Raw genomic sequence first — 20,428 nt, 5'->3', positions numbered from 1 at the left:
TTCTATTGGTTTTCAAAAGCCAATAGGAATTGTCCAGGCTGTCTCTGCCCTGCTGAGCCCGTCAAAAGTCTCATTCTGCAAACGATGCTGCACCAGTTGAGTAGTCCTCAACTTACGATTGGTTGAGTACTCCTCGACTTATGACCAGTTGGGGGTCACAGCATTAAAAAGGTTGAGAACCACTGCTCTACTATATTTAATGCCGTCTGTTCATTCTGTGCAAAGAAATTGTTCTGTTCATAGAATTTAGATCCATAATTGACTGAGCATCACTGAAAAAACATCCTTGCTATCATTATCCAAATGTTACTGAAGTAGCCCATGATCAATTTTTAAACACCATCACAGTGCTCACCTTGCAGCATTACCTATAAACCAGACATCTTTGTCTTTTATTTTCCTTGGTTCAGAAAACTACTAAAAACAAGGAATGCAGGAGGAATCAGGGCCCAGCAAAATCAGAAAACATTGTAACTAATTTTTCAATTTCGAATATTTTTGCTTTCCAAAGTGGATCCATGTCAACAAAATGTATCCTGCTTTGAGAAACTACAGATTCCTATAGCATGTTGTGTATTCCCAGGGAAACAGTGACCAAAATGCAAATAAAATTCAAGTTTACTGATTTCAACCCATTTGAATTTCAGAAAAGAAATCATGCATTGTCAAAGAAAACCTGTCCCATAACAGCTAGTTTTGAGTTGAATGGTTGACTGGGGCAGCTCAGTAACGGGACCATCCTTTTTTCTTTCTGGTCTGAGCCTACCTGTCTCTTGTAATCTTCAGAGGAAATATCAGTAGAATCTTTTTGTCTTTTTCCCATTTTACCTGAAGTTCTTATGAAAGTGAACTTCTTACTCTTATTCAAAGAGTAGAATTCCCTCATTAAGTTTTCAACTTCCCACTGGTCTTCTTTTTGATTCCGGCAACAGTGGAGGGCAGCAGGATCTATAGGATGGGCTTCTGTATTGAAGATATATCCCCCAGCATCAAGAATACATTCTCCATATGGTGTCAGTAAGACATCAAAGGATGATCCATTGTTATGAATGAAGTTGTCACGATCAAACAATAGATAAAGATATTTCACTGTTTCAGCCAAGAAGAAGGACTCCATACGGTTATCTAATTTGTGATCTCTTAGGTCTTTGATCTTCAAAATAAAAGCAAAGAAGTGGTTATGTTGAGATGTGAAAACCTGCCATATAACACTAGCATCTTCCCAACTGATTGAAGTTGGATTAATGGCAAATTTCTGGGGCAATTCTGGTATTTCTACAATAGAATCAGAATTCAAACTGCTTACATACTATAGAATAAGCAAGAAGATGCTTTTGCTGGTAACAAGGAAGACTTGCAAGGAATAAACTGACCCCCGATATTCCCACCTTACCAAAAAAAAAAAAAAAAAGTTTGAGAGAAACACTTAACTGTTGCAAAACCACATTCGACTTTGCTGATTTTTTCTATTGACTCCACCACATCTCTGCCCAGCTCTAAAAGTGTTGGATCTTGTGTAGCACGATACAGATACATTGCGCTTTCTATTAGTTCTGCAAATCCACAGACAAAAGAAATGAAAGTTACTTTCCTGAATATGCATGTACTGAATGTAATAAATATAATAGCCAGTTTGGTACAGTGGTTAAAATGCTGGTCTAGAAACCAGGAGATTGTGAGTTCTAGTACTGTCTTAGAGGCATGAGAGCTGGTTGGGTGGCTTTCGGGCAGTTAATCTTTCTCAGCCCAACTCACCTCACAGAATTGTTTTTGTGGGGAAAATAGGATGAGGACCAGTATTATGTATGCTTGTTGCTTTGAATTACTTATAAAATAATAAAAGCAAGATAAAAAAACCCTAAATAACAACAATAGTATATAATGCCCCAAATATTAATTGCTCAGTCTTATAAACACAAAACTATTCAATATAGTACTTTCTTACTAGCTTAAGCTTGATACAAAGGAGCATATTTTCATTTATGCACATTTCACTTATTATTTTGTATAAGCGAAAAGCTGTTGTTTAGCTACTTTGAGCTAGAATAGAGAATAAATTTATTTGAACCATTTGGGCTTTGAGCCACTTAAAAGTAAGTATAGCACCAATATTATGGGCTAAGTCAAATCAGGTTAGTACTCTATGGGGATTTACCCAGAAATTCCAGAGCTATTGACTAGATTCATAAATTAAAAAAAAAAAACATTCTGGAGGAAGGTAGTAAACAATTTCTACATTGCTGCCAAAAAATGTCCATATTGTCACCAAGGAGTGGAGGCTAATTTGAGGAAGACTTGGCTTTTTACTGTAAGATGACTAAGGCACATTGCAAATGGACTTCTGATTTGTTCATATTTACCAGGTCGAAGTGGGTATCCCTCACGCTTTTCCACTGTGTAGCCCTGGGGGATATTGTAGAACTCAGGCAGCCCACCAAACTGTTTCCAAACAGTGTAATAATTGAGAAATGTTCGCATTGCGCTATCTATATCTCCAATAAGGCTCTGGGAAAAACAATTATGTAATATATATTTTTTCTTTTAGCAAATAATACAACTACACATTAGGATTTCTCAAGATGATAAATGATGGCATTAGAAAGTAAATTAGGATTTTTAAAAAGTGTCAAAAGACATACTTAGATAATTGGGTTTAACAGCTTTTTAAAAATAATTTATTTCTATCCAAGAATACTTTCACTGGATTCTTCATGAGAAAAACGGGGCACACTTTGGTAGAAAGGCAACAGACATCTGGCATTATAATTGTAAAATTAAAATTATATTTAATATTTATGTTTAGGTTGCAATTACTCAATTTATATTTAAAACGCAATCTACAGCATTAGACACTCTAACAAAAATTATACATATATATTTTAACTATGATAATGAATTTTAGAGCAATCATTACCTGTAAGCCAGGCCAGAAAGCCTCCAAAGATTGAAAAACTGGCATTGAGACAGTTCCTTTGTACATTTGAACCCACAAATACCAATCATCAAATTTTGTGTAGTTTTTTATAGCTTTGTTATAATCTAGTGAAAGGAAAGGTAAAACTAATGACAACTGTTGGGTTTGAAATTAAGTTTCAGAAGTGAAAACTCTTTCATATTCTCTATTCATACATATTCTAATTTCTATTTGAATTTCTAGTAACATCTAATAAATATTTTATTGTACATCTTTTCAATTTTATCTTTGATAAAATGTAATATATATTAAATATTTAATGTATTATTTTCCTTTTATGCTTAAAAGAACATAAAGAAGATCCAAAATTAATATAAATGCTGTTCACTACCCAGAAATTTTCAAGACAGATGCTATTCCAGAAAGAAAAGGACAAAACATAAGGTATCTTTAAAGCTGATATATGTAACCAAGATCAGGTTAATTATATAGTGAGTGTAGCTATTTGTCTCACTGCTGTTATGTACATAAATCTTATCTAAGATATCTTGCAAGATGTTAAGGCAGGTACAGGTTCACAATTACTGTATCTACACATTAGCATTGAATGTTTAAAAGGTTTAGATGGCCAATAATTGGGAGATAGGGGAAGAAGATCAGAAAATTAAGAAAATGCCATCTGGTTTTGAGTGACTAAGGTATAATGAGAAACATATAACAGACATATACTTTTCCTAGAAGTTTTGTCTTTGGTTTCTTAACCCATATTAAGTGTATAGATCATGGGTCAGCAACCTGTAGCTCCAGGGCCGGATTTGGCTCCTTGAGCCTTCTCCTGCGGCTCCCAGTCCTCCTCCGCCATTTGCAAAGACAGAGACAGATGCACTTGAGCTTCTCTCTCTCTCTCTCTCTCTTACACACACACTAGTGTATATTCATACACATACACACTAAGGAAATTTTGGGTTTATAGGGGACATTTCTAATGCATTTATGAAAGATTATTGCTCTCTCTCTCTCTCTCTCTCTGTGCATGCGTGTTTGTGTGTGTGTGTAAAAAAGAGAGTGGCCTCACACTATTCTCTGACAAGCTGACAAGCTTATTGGGCGGGGCTCCTGCCTTTGCTGCGTCTCTGCAGGAAGCAGCAAAAAGCAGAAAGTAGCAGCAGCTCTCTCTCTCTCTCTCACATACACACACACAAACACACACACTCACACTGAGTGGGGGAAGAGGACTGGCAGACCAAGGGCAGGAGAGAGCCAGCCCAATAAGAATGTGTGTCAGCTTGTCGGAGAACAGCATGAGGCCAGCTGGCCAGGTGAGCAGATCGGAGAGGGGGGGGGGGAGGAGAGAGCGAGAGAAAGGGAGAGGAAAGAGAGAGAGAGAGAGAGAGACCTCATGCACAGCAGCCTCTATTTCTTTTTAATTAAACTCTTTCAATTAAGCCCCCTCCTCCGGTGCGTGCGTAGGTTTTGCGGCTCCAAGTGTTTTCTTTTCTGTGAAAACGGGTCCAAGTGGCTCTTTGAGTGTTTAAGGTTGACGATCCCTGGTATAGATAAACTGAAGTACATATCACACAACCATAGGAACTTACCTAGAAACATGGACATCAACTCCTCATCCTGCAGCAGAATGGCTCCTTTAACAAGGTATTCAAAATAGGAATCTACTCCTGCTCCAATCCCAGCATCCTGGGCTACCCACTTGGCAGTTAACACATCAATGTGATTACCTACCTGAGAGGGAAAAACTCTAGTTATTAAAGGTTCTGGTTAAGATTGCATTTCCTTTCCATTCAACAAAAGTTATTTTGCTAATCAATGCAAGCTTTATATATATATATATATATATATATATATATATATATATATATATATGTGTGTGTGTGTGTGTGTGTGTGTGTGGTGTGTGTGTGTGTTTTCTGAGGTTTTCGCGGGTGTTTGTATGTAGGTCTTTGGTTGTTCGGGTTTTCTCCCGCGTAAAATTGGAAGTGTCTTGCCGACGTTTCGACGAAGTCTCATTCGTCATCTTCAGGCTGGTGTTTTCAGTTTCGTGCTTCGAGGAGCACGAAGCTGAAAACACCAGCCTGAAGATGACGAATGGGACTTCGTCGAAACGTCGCCAAGACACTTCCAATTTTATGCGGGAGAAAACCCAAACAACCAAAGACCTACATACATATATATATATATATATATATATATATATATATATATATATATATATATATATATATATAATCAATTACCAATAAAGCCTGAACACCAGGAATATAATAAACTATAAAAGTTTAATACCATCACCGATCACCAAGCTTTCGTCAGATACTTCTGACATCGTCAGGGTTAATGCTGGTCTGTGGGAGCAGCACCCTGACGATGTCAGAAGTATCTGACGAAAGCTTGGTGATCGGTGATGGTATTAAACTTTTATAGTTTATTATATTCCTGGCATTCACGCTTTATTGGTAATTGATTATGGATTCACCCAGGAATCATATTTTTATTTTCACTATTCTTATTAATATATATATATATATATATATATATATATATATATATATATATATATATATATATATATGAACAGCATTTTCATTGTGCCATTGTAACTGTTAAGAATTAAATCTTGGTTTAGAATCTTGGGTTAAAATATTATCAATTTTAAATGTCTTCTCTTTAGCTTCATTTTACAAAGTACATTGTAAAAGAATATGCTCAATCTAGGAGTTCTTTGGGATAAACTGATGCTTTAATACAGATTTCACTAATAACCATTTTAAATTCTGCATTATATTAATTTTCAAGGAAACTATGCATATCAGAAACAAATAGAATCAGAGAAGATGATTTAATTCCTGAGAAAATTAAAGCTAATTTGTAAGAAAGTGATGAACTGATTTTTGACAATTATCAGTTTTTCCAGTTTTCTTTTAATGAAATTATCTGGATGAATTAACAGAATATATATATTTTTTCCAATTTCAGTAATTAAGATATAATGACATATTCCAGCCAGGCAATTAAAAAAACAACGCAAACTAGTCTAATGAACAATTACTATAAAGTTGGCCATACTATTATTTGTTTGCTTTTGATATAGGCCAACTTTCCTTATATATGGTCATGCTCTAGATATCATCTATGATCCAATCATGCATTAGCTATGCAAATTAGGATAATAGGAGTTATAGACTATGTCTGAAAAGAACCTGATTGGGAAGGTCTGACCATGTGATCTGGGGGCAAAGGACATCTTCTATACTGTGCAATCCCCTAATTTTAGAGGAGTAACTAAAGAAGCTTCAGTGGAGATGACATTACAGCTTTTTTTTTTTTAATGAAAAGTATTTAATCAGCATTTTAAATTTGTTTTATTATGGTTTATTTGTCCTGCAGCTTTATGCTATTTGAAGAATGTTTTATTATTAGAATAAAATCCTGATTTAACAAACTCCCATTTAATAGATTTTGGGTGCAACCAATTACAAATGATTCTGGACATCTCAAAATCATGTACAGATCAATTGTATTTGATGATGCCCAGCAGAAGCAATTAAATTTATATTAATTTTACAACAGTCACAGTTATTTATCTCATTTTTATATATAAGATTATGTAAATGATACAAAATGCCTCATTTCCATCAGTTCACATTTGTGTAATGTCATTACAGAAATAATATAAAGCACAGTGATAATATACTTTTCTTATTTTGGGAAATATTAGGAATTAGGAATATTATCCTTTTCTGAAGGATGACTCATTTTCCCCAGATGATTCATTAAAATGAGGCCTAGTTGTATATTGTACACTTACTACTTTACAAAGCTTAAAAATCTAACAAAGCCTAAAAATCTGTTCTCTGAAGGGACCTTTAGATACAATACTTAGTACTATATTTGCAGAATTTCACCATGGTAAATTTATCTAAATGCTAGACCAGGGGCCTCCAGCCTTTTGAGCACCAGGGACCAGTTCAATGAAAGAGGTTTTTCTGTAGATTGGAGGGGATGTGGTTTCACATTCTGCCTTCATCCTGCGGATGGGGCTTCCCTGTTTGTGTGGCCCAGTTTCTGGCATGTCGCAACCCTGTGTCAGTCCACAGACCAGAGTTGGGGACCTCTGTGCTAGACCTTTGTTTAGATTAAGCTACAAATAATGGACTGAAATGAAACGGGGCTTTCTACTCACCAAGCCGATATCAGAACGATTTTTCCAGAGAGTCTTAAGAGCCCTTCTGGCAACATCTTCAAATACTGTATCCCCTGTAAGATAACTTAAGGTAGCAAATTCCACTATAAATGTACCAATCCCAGCAGTACAAGTAACTGGTGTCTCTCCAGGATTTACTCCATGTAGTAAATTTACTGTTCCATATGGCATTCCAGTTGGAGTCTGAAAGGCTTCAAAACAAAGTTTTGAATATTATTAAATATTTACAGGGGTTGAAAAGGTATTATCAAGGCCAACTTTCTACCCTATAAATGCACCCCAATATGTTTTATAAAGCAACACATTGGCTCAAATTATACAGGCTGCTATTAATCAAGGCAACATGGACTCTATATATAGAAGCCAGTAATCTGTTTCTGGTATAAAACTGTCCCTTCCTTTCACTAAAAGAAAGCCAAGGCAGGTTTTAGTTTCCACAACAAATCAGAGGAATTAAATGTAAAACATTCACACAAATTAGTGGTTTCTGTATGTGGGGATAACTATTTTTCTCCAAAATTAACATTTATATATTTATCCATTACTTTAATTGCTACTACGATACAGTCAAGGATTTGATATCACTGGAGGTAAATATTTGCAGGAGGTTTTTTAATTCCCTTTTTAGAAAGTTATTTAAGTAACAATACTGTTATCTTGACCCATTTTCCACCAAGGTTCAACAAAGCTATTTTAGCTTTGACTGTGGTTGAATGCAGCTGATGAGTTGCCCACTCTGGTGATTGATACTTTTTAATCACTATTATAGAGTTACTCTAGAGCAGGATTGAAAGAACAGACTTGATATGCAACACTACTGTACAACTATTTAACCCATTTATAAACATAGCAGATATGTCAGTCCATGTCAACTTTTAGTAACATTTTTTTCCAGTATACGTGAGGGCCACAACTCTTGATTTTCAAACAATGAGATGGCCATCTCTTTCTATTTGGTATCTAGTGAACTACTGGGAAACTTTAGGAATTTCTAGTACATATTACAACTCTATTCTATTCATGTGGCATGCAGCCTACTATGGGTGTATGTGTGTGTGGGAAACACAAGAAATAAGCTTCAGCAAGAATGCTCACCTGGCAAAAGTTTTCGAGCAGCATCTTCTGCCATCCTCAAGAGGGGACCAGAACATGGCCATCCTGCTTCTACTTTAACACCAGCCTTCTTTGACAGCAAATGAGCAGATAAGAGGCCGCCAACCACTACAAATGCAGATCAAGCTTATTTAGAAACAATGGATTGTGTCAATGACAAAGGATATACATACAGCCGACTTTCAGTTTTGTCATGGCATATTCAGTGCCAAAGAGGCACTGAGGCCTGCAAATGTCCCTCGCTTTTCAATAAAGATAGAAGAGCAAGGCATTCAATTCTACTTTTCTGAAGTGATACTATAACTTTTAACTCCACAACAATTTTTCCTTTGATCACTGCAAACGAAATTTTTATGAAAAAATTGCCATTTCATTATGCTTACTCATTTCAAAAGCCACAAATAAAGAACATTTTGAAAAATCAGACAAATGTAAAAGCAATTTACTAGATTACACCAAAGATTTCTAACAGGCGTCATTTTCTAACTTTGTATGTTCCATATGTGCTGGAATTTTTCTCTCAGAATCCAATAGCTGTGCTGGCTAACAATTATAGAAACTGAGTCTAAAATATCTGATAGCCACCAAGTTTGAGAAGGCTGCTGGATGTTTATGGCAGGAGATGAAAACTAATATTTTCCTGCTCTTAGTATAGGAAGTTTTAGAATCTTCTTTTAGAACCCATATTGCAATTCAGACACAATCCACATTATCTTGCAAGATTCTTTGTCAACTCACCTCTGATATTGGTTTCAAAGACAGAAGCATTTACATCAATATCAAAATTTATACCCTCCTGCAATACATTAACAACTCGCTGGAATTCAGACACATTCCCCAAAATCTGAAAAAAAAATAATGATTCATAAAATATAATCTTATTAAAGGATAAGGAAACATTACAAGATACAAAACACTGCATAGCCATAAGCCATCTTTTCATACTCCTGTGTGATGAGCAGGGATTGAATGTGACTTTTAACTCCTTCATGCCTTCTGGATGTGAACTTTCAAGAGATATGGAAAATGTATCATTCTTAATCTCCCAAATGGAGAAACAGAAACAACAAGCATGGAGAACAAAAGCTATTATTTATTATTCAAGGATATGCATAGAAAATTAATGAAAACGAATGAAAAATGAAGTCATTATCAATACTTACTAGTAGTGTATCCAGAGCATCAATCAATGTGAGAGAAAAACTGAAAAAGAAACCATGAGAAAAAAAAGCAATGGCACGAGGGAAGGGGACATATACATAACATGATATACACACATTTTAATCTTAGCTATTGTCAGAAAAACAATCCACATGTGGTTGCATGAATAAATTTTGGACAGTTTCAATCTGCTCAACTGTCTAAATAAGAAATCATAGAACAATTTATTTCTCTGAGATTATCTCACAATAAAATATGTTTTTTACAAGTAACATTCATGTATGAAATTATACATTGAAGAAATTGTCACGAGTGCTGTCAATGCATTACAGGGGGACTTACCTTATAAACAAATACTATAGGTTCACTGCACAAAAAGCCTGGAATAGCTGGCTTGGACACTTAGGTGTCCAAGCCAACTATTCCAGCCTTTTAATGCAGGGTTTTGTGCATGACAGGCTCAAAAGGTCTTTATATAATGAATGTCATATTTACAGATAATCTCAACCACCTATGCTGCTTCTGCTTTATTGGATTTATATATTATCTTTCTTTCATGACTCAGTACAGTCCTACAGAAAGGGCATATGTAATACCCTCTCCAATTTTTCCCCAAATATCCTGTGAGGGAGGTTAGCCTGAGAGAGTGAATGGCACAAGATCAACCAGTAAGCTTCCATGGCTTAGGGTGGATTTAAACCTGGGTCTTTCTAATCCACTCCACCAGAGCAACTATTAATGGGATGCTCTCTCTTTTTCATTGTGGTTCTATGTGGTTCTTGGCTTAATATCAGCTTCCCCTAACTTAGATTTTTCTAGGTGTGTGAACTTCAATTTTCAGGATTGTGCAGGCAGCATGATTGTTGCTAAAAACCTATGGAACTGAAATCTATAAATTTGCCCAGGTTGGGAAAAACTAGTCTAAAGTTTCTCTGTGAAGATGCAAATATGTTGTTTTCTTTGCCACAAGCTCCATTTTCTTTTGTATATGCATATAGCCTGAGAACCACCTATGGCCCCCACAAAGGGGAAATGGTTAGACAGACCAATGAAATTACTTAATTTAACATGCATGCAATTTAAAAGTAAATATGCCCTTTGGCTTGATAAAATTGTAGACTCCTGTCCTAGCAAGTTGAGATGTTCTGTAACAAGCTGCTACTTCAAAATTTCATAAGTGATCAATGATATTAATTTCCCAGTACCTTCCCCAAGTGTCCTGCCCATCACACGTCAGAGGACGCAGCTCATCGTAGGGAAAGGCATTTACCAGATAGTTATCATAAGCATGATAAAACATGGACTTGACTCGGTCTCTAAGGAAGAAAAGATACAATTGTAACCTTACTAAACATGACTAATACAAAGCATCGTTTTCCCTCAAAATGCTAGCATGCTTTCAGTGTTTCTAAGTACTTCATACTTAAAGACCAATTCAAATATAAAAGTCTACCACCTTAAATGCACAACATAAAAACTATATTGTATGTAACAAACAGTGTTTCAAACATGGCTATTCCTTATCATCCTGCTTTCATATCACAAAACTAAGAGTAATGAAGAATTTTTCAGGACTACATTTAAATCAGAGATTCAGAAACAATTGAAATACAAATTGGGTTATTGACAGGATTGCTACTGAACTGGAAAAGAAAGAAGCCTAAAGAGAAGTTACAAGTCCTCTTTATAGATTTATGCAAATCATTCCTTCATTTGATATATTACAACAAAAATACAATCACAGTTCAAATTGATATATGTATTGGAATGCATACAAAGGGTTGGACAGGATGAAGTATTTCTGTTATATGACATATCTTTTGAATTAAAGAACCTTTACTGGGGTGAAAGTATTGGTGTCCAGAGTTACTGTTTTAGCTTAATGCTATCTGAAATCTTGAATTTCCCATGCTAAATGTTAATTCTTTGCAGTTAAGTTCACATTACTGTGGTTAAAATTTCATGATCTTTTAGCATCATTACATTTAGTGCACCTTAACTGCTTTTAGCTGAGTTCGCAACATTGCTTATTCAACAAATTATAACAGAGACTCAGTAGGAATAATATGATTTAAAACAGTATGGTTGATGTAATAAGTACCCCTGATTAAGCTTTCCTTAGAATGAATTCAACTTTTAAAATAGTGTCTGCTGCAAGGTATATGTATAAAAAGTGATCGCTTGGATGTGGCAATTCCATTCACAGCAAAAATGAAAATAACCTAATTCCATTCATGAGCCAGAAACCAAGGAATTACCAATATCTACTTCTAATAAAAAAACAACTTTGGTTTAGTAGGAAGTGCAGGGATTATAAGGTGACAAAAAGGAATGCATTTGAGACTTCCGGTGGTTAAGGCGGTGGAGATGGCGGCTACTTTGTAGCCGTCCTCCTGAGATGGTGTTAGATCCGCGGAGCACAGCGTTCATCAGCTGGCCCGCGGCTCGCAATCCTCTTCCCGGGCGAAGGGAAGGGGTAGAGATCGCATGAATAGAGGTAGAACCTCTTAACCTTCCCTGGATTTTTATTTTAGGGGGGTAGAAAGAGTGCTCCCTCGGAGTTCATTGCCTTCTCCGCCTCTCAGCTGTCTTTGTTTCTTCGGAAACAAAGCGAAACGCCGCTACCATCTCCGTATTTAAAGTAACCGTGAGTAATTTTAAACCGGACAGAACTGTTTAAAGGACTTTATTTATAGTTTAGCTTTATTTTATTTTTTTTTTAGTTTACTTAGTTTATTTAGTATGTGCTGATTTTTTTTTATTTTTTGAGCTTTCTTTTTTTTTCTCGCGGGCGGAAAAGTGAGAGTGAAAGTAAAATGGCGTTTTGAAAGTTTTTCTTTTGAAAGACGGACTGGCTGAATTATTGCTTAATACTGTTTTCTTTTTTAAGTTTTTTTTTACTTTCTGGGAGTTTTCTAAATTGATTCTATTTTATTCTATTTTATTTTATTTTTAATCTTTTGGATTTTTTATTTTTTACTGGTATTTTTATGAAGAAAGGAAGATAAATTAAAATGGCTTCAAAACGACAACCAGCTACTACAGCTCCTAAGGTAATCTCTTCTCCTGTTACTTCTACTGGGCAACAACAACTTAAAATAATACCCTCAGTGCAGCAACCTAAAACTACTCCACCTTCACCTCCCCCATCTGGTACATCAGCACAAGACATTAAAGAAATAATGGTAAATGCTGTGTCACAGTTTAGGGAGGAAATGAAGCAATTGTTGGAACAGAATAAATCTGAAAGTAAGGAAGAAATGAAGCAAGAGATGAAGGAACTTTTAGAACAGAATAATACTATTTTGAGGGATGATATACTTTTAGCTTTATCTGGAGTGGCCTCAGTGGTCGTGAAGCTGGACTCTAGAGTGGAGGAAATTGAAGAAACAGTAGAACTTTTGGATTATAAATTCCAAGATATGGAGAAAAAAGTGGAAGCTTCACAAGATGATATTCTTATGTTCCAGTATAGACAGATGGAATATGCTTTGAGAATAAGAGGCCTGAAAGAAGATAAAACCCAAGACTTGATGGAAATGGTGATTAATGACTTGGCTGTTATTTTGAACATAGATAAAGATGAGTTACGTGGGGAAGTGGAAAGAATTTATAGAGTTAATTCTTGGATTGCAAAACAGAAGAATCTGCCTAGAGATGTGGTGATATATTTTGCTAAGAAGTCTTTGCGAAACCAGATTTTGCAAATTTTCTACAACAAAAGATTCCAGATTGCTGCCCAAGATATTATTATATTAAAGGAAATTCCACCTAAAATTTTAAGAAGCAGAAAAGATTTTGCTTTTTTAGCAAATGAACTTAAAGCAAGACTGATGCCATTTAGATGGGAGATTCCGATGGGTATTGTCCTGAGCCATGCGGGGACACGTTACAGACTTAATACAGTTGCTAAAGCTAAGGATTTTTACAAAACGGTCCTGGGTGCAGGCTCACCTCTGCCCATGATGCACAAAGTCTTGAGTGATAAAGAGATGGAACAGAAACCTGAAGGTACAGGTGTGATGACTGCTGGACAGGTGGTATGGATGTCCCAAGCAGAGGTTAAAGAACAGAGAATGACCCGTGCAGCACATAAACGCAAAGAAAAAGAACAACAGAAAAAAGAAAAAGAAATTAAAGAATCTACTCAGCAAATTGTCTCAATGCCGGTGGGAGGAGCAAGACCCAAAAGCTCTGCAACATACTCTTCAGTAGCAGAATTTGAGGGGATCTTCTCCAGGCTCAAGGCCAAGGGAGATGGCAAAGCTCCTGACCTGGAATGTTAATGGATTAAATATTCCTCAAAAGAGAAAAAAAATCTACCATTATTTAAAGCAACACAACAATGATATTATCTGTTTGCAAGAAACTCATATTACATCTAAAGACCAAAAATATTTAAACAATCCTCGTTTGGGATCTCATTTTGTATCTCCCGCCCCTGGGAAAAAAGGGGGTGTGGTAATCTATGTTAAGAAGAATTTATCTGCTATCCTGTTAGAATCAGATCCTCATGGAAGATATGTTATGCTTGAACTTGGTTTATATGGCAAGAAAATTCTTATCGTGGGGCTGTATGCACCAAACCAGCAACAGGAGCAATTCTACAGGTTGCTACATCAGAAAATAACCTTGTTGGACTATAGATCTGTGATTTTAATGGGAGACTGGAATGGTGTCTTAGATATACAAAAGGATAAAAAAGGCTCTTCTACTTTTTTTAAACAGGCTAAGCTACCTAAAGCCTTCTTTGACATGAAAGAAGATTGGGAATTGAGAGACTATTGGCGTGAACGTAACCAGGAAGAAAGGGACTTTACCTTCTTCTCAGATAGACACCAATCTTTCTCAAGAATTGATTTTTTTTTGATTACAACAGATTTATACAACAGGGTGAAGAATGTAAAAATTTTTCCTAGGACATTGTCTGATCATAGTCCAGTTTGGATGGAACTGTTTGCCGAGAAAGAAGACAGGAGATCCTGGAGGGTGAATGAGAATTTATTTAAACAAGAAAAAAATGTCCATAAACTAAAGGAATGTTTAAAGGAATATTTTGCTTTAAATATGAATAAGGGAACATCAATGTCAATGGTGTGGGATGCAAGTAAAGCTTTTATGCGTGGTATTTTGATAAAAATGAATAACTTGCATAGACAGAAACAGATTCAGAAACGTAAAGATTTAGAAGAGGAGATTAAATTAAAAGAGAAACTCCTAATTTCAAATCCTTTAGATGAAAAGGTGAAAGGAGCTATAAAACTGTTAAAAACACAATTTAACATGTTGATGGCTGATCAAGCTGCAACCAATTTACTATTTATGAAACAAAATACATTTTGTAATGCTAATAAACCAGGGAGATGGTTGGCTTATCAGTTAAGAAAGAAACAGAAACAGAGGAATATAGATAAAATAAATTATAATGGTAAATTGGTTTATCAGAAAGAATTGATTAAGAAATCTTTTTTAGAATACTACCAAAAATTATACAAGAGTACTAATATTCAAACTACAGATATAAACAATTATTTAGGTAAAGTTAATTTTCCTAAATTAACAGAAGATCAGGAAAAAGAGATTAATGGTTTAATTACTAAGGAAGAAATTGTTACAGCTATTAAACAATTGAAATTGGGCAAAGCGCCGGGTACGGATGGGTTGACATCTATTTATTATAAAACTCTAGTAGAAGAGATGACTCAACCGTTGTGTGAATTGTTTAATAACTTATTACAGGGGTTAGAGATCCCTCCATCTTGGCGTAATGCATTTATATCACTGATTCCAAAAGACAATCAAGATCTTACATTGCCTAAAAATTATAGGCCTATATCTCTTTTAAATGTGGATTATAAAATTTTTGCAAAAATTTTAGCTAATAGGTTTATGGGGATTTTGCAGCAGATTATACATAAGGATCAATCGGGTTTTATAACTGGAAGGTATATGAAAAATAATGTTAGACAAATTATTAACTTATTAGAGTATTTAGAAAAGAATAACCAAGTCTCTGCAGGCTTGATATTTTTGGATGCTGAAAAAGCCTTTGACCAAGTGAACTGGCAGTTTATGTTATGTTTAATTAAGGAGATGAATTTTGGACAAAATATATTACAAGTACTATCTAATATATATCAAAAACAGACTGCTCAACTTATTGTAAATGGGGGTTTGTCAGAGGCTTTTGTAATAGAAAAAGGTACAAGACAGGGATGCCCGTTATCCCCGTTATTGTTTGTTTTAACATTGGAAATATTGTTGATTAAAATTCGGGAGTCTCAAGAAATAAAAGGAATAGAAATTAATAAAAAAGAATATAAATTAAGAGCCTTTGCAGATGACTTGGTTGTTACTTTGTCTCAACCTATTTGTTCGGTGGTAAAATTATTACAATTGATCCAACAATATGGACGTGTTTCTGGTTTTAAAATTAATAATAATAAGACCAAAATATTAGCTAAAAATATGACTAATGGTGATAAACAGGTTTTAGTTAAGTTAACAGACTTTGAAATTGTTGATAAGGTAAAATATTTGGGGGTTACATTATCTGCTTCCAATGCAAAACTGTATAAAAATAATTATGAAAAGTTGTGGACGGAGATACAGAAGGATTTAAAAAATTGGAACAATTTACAGTTATCCCTTATGGGTAGAATTGCAGTTATTAAAATGAATGTCCTGCCAAAGTTTATTTTTCTGTTTCAAATGTTACCTATTTTAAAGAGTGATCGTAATTTAGATGAATGGCAAAAAGGTATTAATAAATTTGTTTGGGCAGGGAAAAAACCAAGGGTGAAACTTAAAATAATGCAAGATTTTCGTGAGAGAGGTGGACTCAAGGTACCAAATATGAAATTGTATTATGATGCTGTAGTACTAACATTGATCAGCGATTGGGTGAATTTAACAAATATAGAAATACTTCATTTGGAAGGTTGGGATTTACTTTTTGGATGGCATGCCTATTTAATATTTAATAAAAAAGTGGATTGGGTTTTTAAGTCTCATATTATAAGAATCTCTTTGCTTAGAGTGTGGAGGAAGTATTATAAATTTGATTTTAAAATACCATTATGGGCTATACCTCGGCATGCCATAGAAGGTATAAGGAAAGGGGTTAATATGGATATGGTTTCTTATGCACAGTTACTTAGATGGGATGGCCAAGACTGGCAGTTAAAATCTTTGGAAGAACTAATACATGAAAATTTAACTTATTCATGGTTCCAATATAGACAAATAGTGGACAGATGGAAGATGGATTGTAAAATGGGCTGGCTTAGAGAAGATGAAACTCTCCTAAAACAAGTAAGAGATCAAAGGCCAACCCATATTAAGAGAGTTTATGGGGTTTTAGTGGAATTGGATTCAGAATCTGAATTAGTTAAAGATTGTATGATTAAATGGGCACAGAATATTGGTGAATCGATTTCAATGGATACTTGGGAACTTATTTGGACAAGAAATGTTAAATTCACACAAGCGCAAAATTTAAGAGAGAATTTTTATAAGATGTTTTATAGATGGCACCTTGATCCAAAGAAAATGTCCATTATGTACTCTAATTTACAGCCGAAATGCTGGAGATGTGGACACTTGGATGCTACTTATTATCATATCTGGTGGACGTGTAAGCATATAAAAGCTTTTTGGATTAAGATATGGTGGAATATTCAGAGAATTTTTAGAAGGAGGGTAAAATTTACTCCGCAATTATTTTTATTAGGTATTGTTACTGATTGTGATGCTAGGGAGGTTATATTGATGCTAAATTTGATTACAGCCGCTAGGCTGTTAATAGGACAATATTGGAAGAAGGAATCCTTGCCTATTTTACAAGAGTGGTTTTATAAAGTTTCGTATTTGGCAGAAATGGCAAAGATTTCGGCTTTTTTAAAGGAGCAATCTCAAGAGAAATTTTTTGCGGTATGGGAAAAATGGATAAATTTTATACAACATAATTTAGATATGGAAAAATATTATTTAGCCTTTTTATAACTTGTAATGATTGTTTTTTTTTCTTTCTTTCTTTCTTCTTCTGTATTATTATTTATATACTTTTCTATATATGTTTTATTTTTCGCCTACCTCTTTCTTTTTTCTTTCTCTCTCTCTTTTCTTTTTCCCTTTTTTCTTCTTCCTTTTTTTTACGTATATTATTATTATATATATTATTATTATGATTTTTATTATTATTATTAATTATCTTATAAATTGTATACGTTATTTTTTAAAATTTGTTAAATAATCCTATATTCAGTTCTGGGAAGTCGGGGGGGGGAGGGTGGGGTGGTTTGGGAGGGGGGGTGGATGTTTATTTGTAAAACTTTTGAAAAAAATTCAATTAAAAAAAAAAAAAGGAATGCATTTGTCATTGAACTAAAAATTAGCTTAATATTGGTAGATGGATAGCTATGTAGGTTTATGTCTCATGGTAAACATAATTATTTTACATACCAAACTTTATCTCTCCAAATCCCAATTTTATTACAGGGAATATTTTTTTTTTAAAAAGAAAGTATAACTTAATAGCATAATAATTTCAATACCAAATCACAGAACTGGAAAAAAAAATACTAAGGACATTTTCAAGCAGGAAAAAAAAAATACTATGAGCAAATTATCTCTCAAAGGCCTACAAGAACAAACATGTTTTTGTCATTTAAAATTCCACAAGGGGAATAGCTGTGCTTCTCTCGGGAATGAGTCCCAAAGTTAAGATTCTCTCATGAGAGAGATCTGGTTTGCTTCCTGTATCATGAAATATCAGATATGGGCTGCTGGATGGAAGCAAGATTTCTAAAACATGCTTTTAACCAGCAAGGAAAAATTAGCTTTGCCCATCAGATAGGAAAACACTTTACAATATAATAAAATCTTAGCATTAGTCCTTGAGTTATGACCACAATTGTCCAAAATTTATGTTGCTAAGTAAAGTGAGTTTTGCCCCTTTTTATGACTTTTCTTGCCACAGTTGTTAAGTGAATCATACATTTGGTAAGTTAATGACATGGTTAAGTGAATCTAGATTCCCTATTGACTTTGCTTGTCAGGTCACAAAAGCTGATCACATGACCCTAGGACACTGCAACCGTCATAAATATGGCCCAGTTGCCAAGCATCTGAATTTTGATCACATGACCATGGGGATGCTGCAATGGTCATAAGTATGAAAAATGGTCATAAGTCACTTTTTTCAGTGCTGTTGTAACTCTGAATAGTCACTAAATGAACTGTTGTAAGTCGAGGACTACCTGTATTATATCTTTCCTCCTTTTTCTATTTTTTTCTTCCTTTTACCTCAATTTTTAATTTGTAAACCTTATGTCTCAGGCACTGTCCTGCCAGAAGGCAATGTACTCTAGACAATAAGTTTCAGAAGACAAAATTAGATTTCAGGCAAAAAAAAAGTTTTAACTGAATAGCAGTAGTATGATAAGCTTACTTTCATTGCACTTATAGCCTCCTACAAACTACCATATGGTGGACTGGAATCTCTATCTGGTTGAATATCTGAAAAGAGCTTTTCTCCAGTTTTTTTAAAGGCTTTTGTGTCGTCTCCTTTCTATCAGAATTAATCAACGGCCCACCCCCTTCTGTAAATACACATTTCTTTGCAACTTCAAAGAAACAACTGGGGCATTTGCAGGTCCACTTTGCCCTTCCAACAAGAGAGGCCAAGGAGCTTTACGAGATCAAGTCCTGCCTGCCTACCTTAAAGCCGACGAAAGGGTAACTCGGGGAGACCTGCCTTCCTCGAGACGATCAGGAAGCAGAGCTCCTGGACCCAGGACCCCTGTCCAGCTCACCTATAATAGTTGACGTCAACTTCCTTCCCGGCTGCAAGGGAGGGTTGCCCAGGCAAGTGCAGCACCCACAACAAGAAGCACCCCAGCGAGTAGAGTGAGCGCAGCATCTACGAAGCGTTCCCTATCGAGGCTTCCGAATACACCACACCGCAGCCATCTAGAACACTCATTTCCGGGTTCCGCCTCCGTCCGTGGCCACACCTCTAGCTCTTTTCTGCGCTCCAATCAGGAGCATTGGCGTAATCAGTGCTCGCGTTAGTGACGACGTAGGATGAAAGGATTGGTTGTTCTGTTACTCTGGCAATGCGGCTGCGCGAGAGATATTGTGCTTCTGCTGTTGCTTAGTTTCAGGATTCTTTGGTGCTCTCTGAGCTTGTTTGTTTTCTTGCAGACGTTTCATTATCCAAACTAGGTAGCATCATCCTTGCTACAATTGATCATGTTACTTAGTTTGGGTATTGAAATATATGCAAGAAAGCAAACAAGCTCAGAGAGCGCAAGAGACCCCTCATTTCAACCCTCAGCTACAAATGTCTCCTTTATTGGTACTTAGTTTCAGTTGTCCCAAAGGTGCTTTTTTATAGACATTTAGTGTCAGTTGTACCGTAGTTCGTTCCTGGGGCTGGGGTGGCGTTTGTAACTGTGCCGGCCTTTGGAATTTGAGTGGAATCAGAATAATCTTGCCTGGACCAGTCGTCTTCAAACTTAGCAAATGGCTGGCAAATTCTGGAACCTGAAGTCCATATATTTTGAAGTTGCCAAGCATATTTGAAAAACACAGGTCTAGATCTGTTTAGTACAATTGTATTGTATGCCACCTGCAGCCATATTTGTGAGAATGGCTATATAAATTAGATGAATAAATAAATATGATAAATTTGGCAGAATTGATGTATTTACATTTGTTTAACAAGCATTTGTTTAACGAGGCAGGATGGTTCAGTGGTATTTAAAGTTTATAAGAATTCTTGGAAGGGAGCTGTATCACTCTGATGGTTAAAAAAGAAACAGCTGCTTGTCAGATGAAGTGAGCTGCAGCTCAGAAAAAAACGTATTCTTTTAATACAATTTATCAATTGGAAAAGTTGCTACCAGATTCCGGACTTTTTAACTGCTGGGAATTATCCAAAGAGAGTAAAAAAAAAAGGTCAGGTATGCTGGCTCAGGAATTCTGGGAGTTGAAGTCCACGAGTCGTAAAAGAGCCAAGG

The 20,428-nt window shown here is 35.4% G+C and overlaps 1 protein-coding gene across 1 annotated transcript; it reads right to left on the bottom strand.

Moving 5' to 3' along the window:
• Positions 1–600: 600 nt before the first annotated feature.
• On the bottom strand, positions 601–19,414 carry LOC120297009 (ER degradation-enhancing alpha-mannosidase-like protein 2). Its single transcript, XM_039319125.1, has 11 exons — positions 19,220–19,414; positions 10,610–10,720; positions 9,407–9,446; positions 8,982–9,087; positions 8,226–8,351; positions 7,110–7,321; positions 4,510–4,651; positions 2,915–3,039; positions 2,361–2,505; positions 1,432–1,553; positions 601–1,153 (listed from the first exon to the last, which is right to left on the bottom strand). Exons 1-11 carry the CDS (start codon positions 19,324–19,326, stop codon positions 656–658), a joined length of 1,734 nt encoding a protein of 577 aa, XP_039175059.1. The 5' UTR covers positions 19,327–19,414; the 3' UTR covers positions 601–655.
• Between the last annotated feature and the right edge of the window lie 1,014 nt (positions 19,415–20,428).

The sequence above is a fragment of the Crotalus tigris genome, unplaced genomic scaffold, assembly GCF_016545835.1.
Source record: "Crotalus tigris isolate CLP2741 ecotype Arizona unplaced genomic scaffold, ASM1654583v1 scf7180000022411.5474196:2289641, whole genome shotgun sequence".
Lineage (NCBI taxonomy): Eukaryota > Metazoa > Chordata > Lepidosauria > Squamata > Viperidae > Crotalus > Crotalus tigris.
The sequence above is the reverse complement of the archived record's forward strand: the minus strand, read 5'-3'. Positions and strand labels throughout refer to the sequence as shown.

What these genes read in the sequence shown, in the direction of transcription:
- LOC120297009 (XM_039319125.1), bottom strand. Translation starts at nt 19,326, where the DNA reads ATGCTGCGCTCACTCTACTCGCTGGGGTGCTTCTTGTTGTGGGTGCTG. An exon ending in ATGCTCTGGATACACTACTA is followed by an intron (nt 9,088 to 9,406) that starts GTAAGTATTGAT and finishes TTTTTTTTTCAG; the next exon opens with ATTTTGGGGAATGTGTCTGA. An exon ending in ATCGTTCTGATATCGGCTTG is followed by an intron (nt 4,652 to 7,109) that starts GTGAGTAGAAAG and finishes TTTCCCTCTCAG; the next exon opens with GTAGGTAATCACATTGATGT.